General features: G+C 44.8%; 2 protein-coding genes across 2 annotated transcripts in view; both read right to left on the bottom strand.

The window, feature by feature from the left end:
- Positions 1–2,452: 2,452 nt before the first annotated feature.
- LOC125642272 (uncharacterized) lies at positions 2,453–6,521 on the bottom strand. The gene is made up of 2 exons (XM_048863302.2): positions 4,318–6,521; positions 2,453–3,731 (listed from the first exon to the last, which is right to left on the bottom strand). The coding sequence occupies exons 1-2, from the start codon at positions 4,889–4,891 to the stop codon at positions 3,451–3,453; spliced, it is 855 nt and encodes a 284-aa protein (XP_048719259.1). The 5' UTR covers positions 4,892–6,521; the 3' UTR covers positions 2,453–3,450.
- Positions 6,522–6,639: 118 nt separating this feature from the next.
- Positions 6,640–10,697, bottom strand: part of PCCB (propionyl-CoA carboxylase subunit beta) — a 53,364-nt gene continuing 49,306 nt past the window's right edge. Inside the window, exons 13-15 of the mRNA XM_048863300.2 lie at positions 9,998–10,096; positions 9,670–9,763; positions 6,640–8,374 (exon numbers count right to left, since the gene is read on the bottom strand). Coding sequence (XP_048719257.1) covers positions 8,253–8,374; positions 9,670–9,763; positions 9,998–10,096 — 315 coding nt within the window. The 3' untranslated portion in view covers positions 6,640–8,252. The remainder of the gene's footprint in view (positions 8,375–9,669; positions 9,764–9,997; positions 10,097–10,697) is intronic.

Raw genomic sequence — 10,697 nt, 5'->3', positions numbered from 1 at the left:
CCTGAGATCTTTCAGCTGAAGAAGGGGGTAGTTTCTGTATCAGCTCCTAGTTCCTCTTTTTCCCCACACCAGGAAGAGCTCATCTGCACTAGCTGTTCTGCAATCCCCAGCACGAGAGGCTCCTTTGAAGTCTTCCTCCTTTGAAGACTCTTGGAAGCAGAGACAGAGCTCAGTGCTGTGAAATTGAGAGTCAGACACTCAGTCCTTGGACAGCAGCGGTCCCTGACTCTCTGGAGAACCTTTCTGAGTCTCTTTTGTCTACTTAATTGCTCCAGAATTAGGTGTCACATTTCTGGTGACAGGAGCACTGGAGAGAGACGACGTGAAAACAGAAGTCTCTGAGTCTGAAGTAGCTCTCTTGGAGCTTTCCATCAGAAAAAGCTTCATTCTGGACTCTCTCTCCTTTTGTGTGCACTTCTTGAAGGACTTGCAAATCTCACACTTGGGGTATGTCTACACTACGAAATTAGGTTGAATTATAGAAGTCGGTTTTTTAGAAATCGTTTTTATATATTCGAGTGTGTGTGTCCCCACAGAAAATGCTCTAAGTGCATTAACTCGGCGGAGTGCTTCCACAGTACTGAGGCAAGCGTCGACTTCCAGTGTGTTGTACTGTGGGTAGCTATCCCACGGTTCCCGCAGTCTCCGCTGCCCATTGGAATTCTGGGTTGAGATCCCAATGCCTGATGGGGCTAAAACATTGTCGTGGGTGGTTCTGGGTACATATCGCCAGGCCCCCATTCCCGCCCTCCCTCCATGAAAGCAGCAGCAGACAATCGTTTTGCGCCTTTTTTCTTGAGTTACCTGTGCAGATGCCATACCACGGCAAGCATGGAGCCTGCTCAGGTAACCGTCACCGTATGTCTCCTGGGTGCTGGCAGACGTGGTACTGCATTGCTACACAGCAGCAGCAGCTCCTTGCCTTGTGGCAGCAGACGGTACAATAGGACTGGTAGCCATCATCGTCATGTCCGAGGTGCTCCTGGCCACGTCGGCCAGGAGCGCCTGGGCAGACATGGGTGCAGGGACTACATTAGAAGTGACTTGACCAGGTCATTCTCTTTAGTCCTGCAGTCAGTCTTATTGAACCATCTTATGGTGAGAAGGCAGGCGATACAGATTGCTAGCAGTCCTATTGTACCATCTTCTGTCAGGCAGGCAAGAGATGAGGATGGCTAGCAGGCCTATTGTACCATCTTCTGCTGAGCAGCCAAGAGATGTGGATGGCTTACAGTCCTTCTGCACCGTCTGCTGCCAGCCAAAGATGTAAAAGATAGATGGAGTGGATCAAATCAAGAAATAGACCAGATTTGTTTTGTACTCATTTGTTTCCCCCCCTCCCCTGTCTAGGGGACTCATTCCTCTAGGTCACACTGCAGTCACTCACAGAGAAGGTGCAGCGAGGTAAATCTAGCCATGTATCAATCAGAGGCCAGACCAACCTGCTTGTTCCAATAAGAACAATTACTTAGGTGCACCATTTCTTATTGGAACCCCCCGTGAAGTCCTGCCTGAAATACTCCTTGATGTAAAGCCACCCCCTTTGTTGATTTTAATTCCCTGCAAGCCAATCCGGTAAGCCATGTCGTCAGTCGCCCCTCCCTCCGTCAGAGCAACGGCAGACAATCGTTCCGCGCCTTTTTTCTGTGCGGACGCCATACCAAGGCAAGCATGGAGGCCGCTCAGCTCACTTTGGCAATTAGGAGCACATTAAACACCACACGCATTATCCAGCAGTATATGCAGCACCAGACCTGGCAGAGCGATACCGGGTGAGGAGGCGACGTCAGCACGGTCATGTGAGTGATCGGGACATGGACACAGATTTCTCTGAAAGCATGGGCCCTGCCAATGCATGCATCATGGTGCTAATGGGGCAGGTTCATGCTGTGGAACGCCGATTCTGGGCTCGGGAAACAAGCACAGACTGGTGGGACCGCATAGTGTTGCGGGTCTGGGACGATTCCCAGTGGCTGCGAAACTTTCGCATGCGTAAGGGCACTTTCATGGAACTTTGTGACTTGTTTTCCCCTGCCCTGAAGCGCATGCATACCAAGATGAGAGCAGCCCTCACAGTTGAGAAGCGAGTGGCGATAGCCATCTGGAAGCTTGCAACGCCAGACAGCTACCGGTCAGTTGGGAATCAATTTGGAGTGGGCAAATCTACTGTGGGGGCTGCTGTGATGCAAGTAGCCCACGCAATCAAAGATCTGCTGATATCTAGGGTAGTGACCCTGGGAAATGTGCAGGTCATAGTGGATGGCTTTGCTGCAATGGGATTTCCTAACTGTGGTGGGGCCATAGACGGAACCATATCCCTATCTTGGCACCAGAGCACCAAGCTGGCAAGTACATAAACCGCAAGGGGTACTTTTCAATAGTGCTGCAAGCTCTGGTGGATCACAAGGGACGTTTCACCAACATCAACGTGGGATGGCCGGGAAAGGTACATGACGCTCGCATCTTCAGGAACTCTGGTCTGTTTCAAAAGCTGCAGGAAGGGACTTTATTCCCAGACCAGAAAATAACTGTTGGGGATGTTGAAATGCCTATAGTTATTCTTGTTGAAATGCCTATAGTTATCCTACCCCTTAATGCCATGGCTCATGAAGCTGTACACAGGCAGCCTGGACAGTAGTCAGGAGCTGTTCAACTACAGGCTGAGCAAGTGCAGAATGGTGGTAGAATGTGCATTTGGACGTTTAAAGGCGCGCTGGCGCAGTTTACTGACTCGCTTAGACCTCAGCGAAACCAATATTCCCACTGTTATTACTGCTTGCTGTGCAATCCACAATATCTGTGAGAGTAAGGGGGAGACGTTTATGGCGGGGTGGGAGGTTGAGACAAATCACCTGGCTTCTGGTTACGCACAGCCACACACCAGGGCGGTTAGAAGAGCACAGGAGGGCGCGGTACACATCAGAGAAGCTTTGAAAACCAGTTTCATGACTGGACAGGCTACGGTGTGAAAGTTCTGTTTGTTTCTCCTTGATGAAACCCCCCGCCCCTTGGTTCACTCTACTTCCCTGTAAGCTAACCACCCTCCTCTCCTCCCTTCGATCACCCCTTGCAGAGGCAATAAAGTCATTGTTGCTTCACATTCATGCATTCTTTATTCATTCATCACACAAATAGGGGGATGACTACCAAGGTAGCCCAGGAGGGGTGGTGGAGGAGGGAAGGAAAATGCCACACAGCACTTTAAAAGTTTACAACTTTAAAATTTATTGAATGCCAGCCTTCTGTTTTTTGGGCAATCCTCTGTGGTGGAGTAGCTGGTTGGCCGGAGGCCCCCCCACCGCGTTCTTGGGCGTCTGGGTGAGGAGGCTATGGAACTTGGGGAGGAGGGTGGTTGGTTACACAGGGGATGTAGCGGCAGTCTGTCCTCCAGCTGCCTTGGCTGCAGCTCAACCATATGCTGGAGCATATTGGTTTGATCCTCCAGCAGCCTCAGCATTGAATCCTCTCATCACGCTGCCGCCACATTTGAGCTTCAGCCCTGTCTTCAGCCCGCCACTTACTCTCTGCAGCCCACCACCTCTCCTCCCAGTCATTTTGTGCTTTCCTGCACTCTGACATTATTTGCCTCCATGCATTTGTCTGTGCTCTGTCAGTGTGGGAGGACAGCATGAGCTCAGAGAACATTTCATCACGAGTGCGTTTTTTTTTCTTTCTAATCTTCACTAGCCTCTGGGAAGGAGAAGATCCTGTGATCATTGAAACATATGCAGCTGGTGGAGAAAAAAAAAGGGACAGCGGTATTTAAAAAGACATTTTATAAAACAATGGCTACGCTCTTTCAGGGTAAACCTTGCTGTTAACATTACATACATAGCACATGTGCTTTCGTTACAAGGTCACATTTTGCCTCCCCCCACCGCATGGCTACCCCCTCAACCCTCCCCCCTCCCCGTGGCTAACAGCGGGGAACATTTCTGTTCAGCCATAGGCAAATAGCCCAGCAGGAACGGGCACCTCTGAGTGTCCCCTGAAGAAAAGCACCCTATTTCAACCAGGTGACCATGAATGATATCTCACTCTTCTGAGGATAACACAGAGAGATAAAGAACGGATGTTGTTTGAACGCCGGCAAACATACACTGCAATGCTTTGTTGTACAATGATTCCCGAGTACGTGCTACTGGCCTGGAGTGGTAAAGTGTCCTACCATGGAGGACGCAATAAGGCTGCCCTCCCCAGAAACCTTTTGCAAAGGCTTTGGGAGTACATCCAGGAGAGCCGCGAATGCCAGGGCAAAGTAATCCTTTCACATGCTTGCTTTTAAACCATGAATAGTATTTTAAAAGGTACACTCACCGGAGGTCCCTTCTCTGCCTGCCGGGTCCAGGAGGCAGCCTTGGGTGGGTTCGGGGGGTACTGGCTCCAGGTCCAGGGTGAGAAACAGTTCCTGGCTGTCGGGAAAACCGGTTTCTCCACTTGCTTGCTGTGAGCTATCTACAACCTCATCATCATCATCATCCCCAAAACCTGCTTCTGTGTTGCCTCCATCTCCATTGAAGGAGTCAAACAACACGGCTGGGGTAGTGGTGGCTGAACCCCCTAAAATGGCATGCAGCTCATCACAGAAGCGGCACGTTTGGGGCTCTGCCCTGGAGTGGCCGTTCGCCTCTCTGATTTTCTGGTAGGCTTGCCTCAGCTCCTTAAGTTTCATGCAGCACTGGTTCGGGTCCCTGTTATGGCCTCTGTCCTTCATGCCCTGGGAGATTTTGACAAAGGTTTTGGCATTTCGAAAACTGGAACGGAGTTCTGATAGCACGGATTCCTCTCCCCATACAGCCATCAGATCCCGTACCTCCTGTTCAGTCCATGCTGGAGCTCTTTTGCGATTCTGGGACTCCATCATGGTCACCTCTGCTGATGAACTCTGCATGGTCACCTGCAACTTGCCATGCTGGCCAAACAGGAAATGAGATTCAAATGTTTGTGGTTCTTTTCCTGTCTACCTGGCCAGTGCATCTGAGTTGAGAGTGCTGTCCAGAGCCGTCACAATGGAGCACTCTGGGATAGCTCCCGGAGGCCAATACCGCCAAATTGTGTCCACAGTACCCCAAATTCGATCCGACAAGGCCAATTTAAGCACTTGTCCACTTGTCAGAGGTGGAGTAACAAAATCGATTTAAAGAGCCCTTTAAGTCGAAATAAAGGGCTTCATCGTGTGGACGGGTGCAGGTTTACATCGATTTAACGCTGCTAAATTCGACCTAAAGTCCTAGTGTAGAACAGGGCTTAATGATATGTTCCTCACCCAGACAGTACAGACAGCTGTCATGGGAAACAGTTATAAGAATGACCTTTATGAGGACACAAGCGCATGCAGGATCCATGCACGACTGCTACAGGACACTACTAGTGAAAATGCTTCGAACTCCTGTGCTGGGGCACATGGACACTGTAAGTGGAATCCATGTGCAGGAAATTGGAGAAGGAGGTTAGAAACTTCTAATTACCAGCCTGAATTTCTTCATGGCCAACTTATATCCATTTGGTTTTGTACCAACACTGTCCTTTAGCTTAAATACCTCTTCATCCTCCCTGGTATTACCCTGAATGTATTTATAGAGAGCCATCATATACCCTTTCAGACTTCTTTTTGGTAGATTAAAAAAGCCAAGCTCTTTCCAGTTACTCTTTCTTTAACATTAGTGACCAGAAATGTACACAGTATTCCAAAGAGGTCTTACCAGTGCCTTGTATAATAGCGTTAATACTTCCCTATCGCTACTGGAAATACCTTGTCTGACACATTTTAGGATAGCATTTGCCTTTTTCAGTTGCGTCACACTGATGGCTCATAGTCATCCTGCGATCAACGCACACAACCAGGTGTCTTTCCTCTTCTGTTGCTTTCAACTGATGAGCCTCCTGCTTGTAGCAGAAATTCTTATTATTAGACCCTAAGTGACCTTGCACTTTGTACTACTGAATTTCATCCCATTTCTTTCACTACAGTCTTCAAGGTCGTCCAGATCTGCCTGTATAATATTGTGATTTCCTTCTGTATTGATGCTGCCAACTTTGTTTCATCAGCATGCTCCTGCTTTTTGTGCCAATGTCATTGACAAAAATATCAAATAATACTGATCTCACCTTTAGCCAGTTCCTATCTTACAATTCTTGTACTGATCCCCATCTTCCCTAATTTAATTAATAATTTCCCATGTGCACCTTATCAAATATTTTACTGAAGTTCAAGTATATAAAATTTATTGCACTTCCCTTATCTAAAAACACAAATAGATATTTTGATTTTAGTTTCCCTGAACTAGTCACCTGACAATCAGTTAATAATTCCCCAGTTATCAATTTTAATAATCTGGTCGTGTTCTTTTAGTAATTTTTAGATAAAATTACTTTGCACTCAGATACCCATTTCCACCACACAGTACTACAGTTAGGTATTTAAATCAGCTGGATTATGCTCGCTGCAGTCACAGATGTACACTTTGCTGACAGCAGAGGCTGTGTAACCCGCCTTGGCCTGCTTACTTCTTTCCTCTAATCATCTCTCTGCCCCCCAACCTTTCTGTGTGTGTGTGCACGCGTGCGTCCCTGTACTGTTTTATAGCAGACATGCATGTAGTCTGATGTCACGGTGTTGGTAGTGGAAAACATTACCAATTGTTCTCTTTCTTTGTGGATTTTAATTTCATTTTCTCAGTGTCATACATACAACAAATAAACCTTATACATGAAAATTAAAAAGCGAAAAATCACATAATTGAAGCAATGCCAACATCCTCACACATGACACCTACATCTGCGTTACAGACCAGCACACTGTGGTTGCATCTAGTGGTTGGAGCAGGAGTAGATAGTCAGGAATTGGAGCTCAGGGTCAGAACCAGAGTCAAAAGTCAAATGCCAGAGTTAAAGAAAAAGACAGGAATTGGAGCCGAGCGTCAAAAGCCTGTTACCTGAAGCAAGGCAAGACTGGGGAAAGACCGGAGCAGGGCTGGAAGAAGGTGGGAGCAAGACTGGGAACAAGTAGGTGTAGGAGCTACCACAGCTGTGGGTGAATGCTTTGAGCAGCTGCTGAACTTAAGAGCCTGTCTGCTGGCTCTTTCCACTGCTCAGGCAGTGAAGCCAATCAGACAGCCTACTACATGCTGGCTGCGCTTGTTAGGTTGCCCAGAGACTGGCTCTGCTGTAGGTCCTGATTTCTGACAATCCGCAACATCACACCCCACAGGAACAAGGCACCAGTCCCTTACACACAAAGCACTTAACACACCACTCAGTGTGCTATTTAAATTTCCCAAATGGACAAATCTGCATGTTGGAGTGCAGTAATTTGCACACCGTGTTTATTTTCCATTATCCATTACCAATTTCCACTGTTATATATTAATTTACTTTCAGTCAAGCTCTTGTCATAAAGAGCAACAGAAAGTTGTGATAAAAGTAACAATGAATTGAGCAATGTCAGGATACTTTTGCACATTTTACCCCTTTCATTTAATCCAACTTTAATTAGACAAACAATTAAGTTTCTACCCACCAAGTGTTATTACACCCACATATGAGAATGCAATCTCACCCAAAGAGTGTTGCTTCAATGGGTGCGTAAAACTAGCTGTTCTGGAGAGAACATTAGAGGAAGTGAAACCATGGAGCCCACGAGCAAATTCCTCAAGACTCTGCATTCAGGATGGTTCCAAATGCAACAAGAACCCTACCATCAGCACCATTAGAGGGAGCATACTGGGAGTTTTGGCTAACAAATTTGATGGGTGCTGTAATACAGGGATGGAACCAACAAGCCAGGATCCAGAGATGATGCATCCTTCCCAGACCGTTGTCCTGCCCAAATCCCAACTATATCAAGGTCTGACTGGATCCAAAGGCATGATTCTCTATTGGAGCCCTTTCTGTCTGTGCCAAACAACGATGGAAAGCCAATGAACTCAAGGGACATTCCTTCCCTGTCTCCATCCCAGAAGATCAGACCCTGAGGTCTTGGAATCTGTTTGGACTCATGATTTCTAAGGAGGAAGCAATTTCAGGACTGTTGGCTGAATAAAGAATCTGTTAATTAAAAGTAATCATGTTATACCAGATAAAATCACTCTCTCAAAATTTATTGCTATATAATACTTAAGCAAATTAAAATTAAAAGAAATGTTCATAGTGCTAAGTTCAAGTTCTCCACTTTAACTAAAGAATATATGTATTCAGAACACTTCTGCATGTCTTAAAAGTGGCTTCATTTTGTAACCAATTCTTCATCATATTCACAGTGGAATGTTCGCATGCTTCTTCCAGGGATTGGATTGCGTTTTGCTAGCCAGCACTTCCAGATCACGGCAAATGCGGATTCGAGTGGTAGAAGGTTCAATGATATCATCAACAAACCCTGTTTAATTTACCAAAAACAAATTACACACAAACACTTTTGCCTCCCAACCACAATATATCTCGTTGTAATTACTTTGCAACATCAAAACTATGCAGTAACTAAACAATTCATGTATTAGAGAACTGCATGCAACTGCTAATTTGTAACTTAACTCACAAGAGAAGCATTTGAATTAAACTGAAGTTAAAGTTGACAATGTGTTTCAATAACTTAAAAAGCCTTGCATAAACTTTATCATCAAATAAGTAAACAACAGAAAGCCAAGAAATTTAGACTTACAGTGGGGCTCAATTCAAGAATAACTGTAAATTTCATTGGGAAGTTCTATATGTATAGTCTCTTGCAGTTCAAATCAAGTCAGTTCAGTTTACAAATGACAAGATGTATTCTCTGTCAATTCTGCGAATTCAACCTGGCATCTGATAGTGAAATTCTGTTTTTTTTTCTGGCTCAAGCCCCAACAATAAACACTGCAGTGAAAACATTTAACACTTCTGTTGATAATCCACTAGCCAGAAAACAATCCATCTTGTTGTGCATGCTACCACACTGTGCTACTGACGGGACTAAAAAGTGGTACAAATGAATATACTGATCAGTAGAGTAAACAGATGTAACTAAAACATACGGGGAACTGATCATCCGATTGAGAAAGACACATTTCTACACACACATTTTTCAGAGTAAAAATGCACTTTAAGGTTCAACTTATAAGAAATAAACTTTTAAATATATGGAAATACAGAATTAAATCCACTAACAACAAAAACCAAGTGCCTACCACCTGGGGGCAGTAGTGTATGTTGGGGAACTGAAGCTGAGCCAGAAGTCTGGTCCCTTCTAAAGTTGACCAGCACACCTCATTAAACTCCACCCAAACTGTCAGAGTGCTCTGAAGTACTATGGAAGTTGTCCAAGTTTTGAAATGCCTCTCAATTTAGAACATTTTTAATATGCTTATCAGCACCTTAGACATGGCCCTGTGCCCTACATCTCACCAGTGCCTCAAAGAAATTGTATTAGAAGCCCTTCAGATGTGTTGTTTTGTAGCTGGAATTTGGAAAATAAAATAATAATAATAAAAAAATAAGAGTGTTTGAATAATTTCCAAATTATGATTAGTACCACTTTCATTCCTAAATCCCTTGTCTTTAAAATGCCCTGCGTGATTAACCTAATATTTGATCAAAGTATTAGCCAGTGACCACAGACCACACAAGTGAAATTTGACTTTCAAAGGACTTTAAGCAAGGAATTTAAGAAAGGAACTCGAAGATCAAAGTCCCAGGTACCTCTGACAGCCGCAGGGAAGGGATTTGCAAACTTATTCACATATTCTGCTTCTGCATCTGTCTCTTTTCCTCTGAAAATGATCCGGACCGCACCCTAGAAAGACATACAAACATGCCCTGAAACTGGACTGAAATAATTAATCCATTGTGAAAAAAAGCTCTTTTATTTAAGGCACAGAATTTAAAGCACGACAGTAAAAGCTGTGCTATAAACTTGTAAAATACTTCAGAGAAAATCAGTTGTATTAATCTCAGCAAGCCTCCTCAATGATTTTCAGAGATGGCTATGGCTGCTGGAAGTCAGAAGTGAAACACAGCCTGCATTTACCTTTGCACCCATTACTGCAACCTCTGCTGTAGGCCATGCGTAATTAACATCTCCTCGTAAATGCTTCGAACTCATCACATCATATGCACCCCCATAAGCCTGGAAGAGACAGGAAGTCATTGATATCAGACAAGTGCACAACAGCAACAAACGAAATCCCTTCTGCAATTATTGCCCATTCCAGAGACAAGGACGCACTGAAGAGAGCCCAAGTTGGTCCATTTCGAGAGCAACTGCTCAGCATTGGCATAACTTTGCTCCAAAATTCACAGAAAGTCTGTGTCAAGGTTGACCTTTATTTAACAAAAGCACTAAAGTGAGACAACAGAGGTGTCTAAACCTAATGACATGAAAGTAGTGCTTTTCATATCTGCTTTTATAAAACGTGTCCATCACAAGGGCCTCCTCCTTCCTTATCATGAAAGGGTTAATGTATTGAAAGTACAGTAGTGCCATAATACACGCCTGCTGGTCTCGACTCAGAAAGACCTTTTGAAAATGACAAACAAGTTGCCGTTGCAGGTTGGGAACGGTACTTATGAGCAAAACTGTACCAGATTGAAAAAGGAAAACTGAACCTGTTTAGAAATTCAGTTGATACTAACCTCAACTTTATGGTTCTACCAAATAGCCAATTAGTGCAGAATCAAGACCTCCAATTTTAGCATCTTTATTATTATATTGCTGGTGTCAGCAGTGT

Source organism: Caretta caretta, chromosome 9, assembly GCF_965140235.1.
Source record: "Caretta caretta isolate rCarCar2 chromosome 9, rCarCar1.hap1, whole genome shotgun sequence".
NCBI classification, from domain to species: Eukaryota; Metazoa; Chordata; order Testudines; family Cheloniidae; genus Caretta; species Caretta caretta.
The sequence above is the reverse complement of the archived record's forward strand: the minus strand, read 5'-3'. Positions and strand labels throughout refer to the sequence as shown.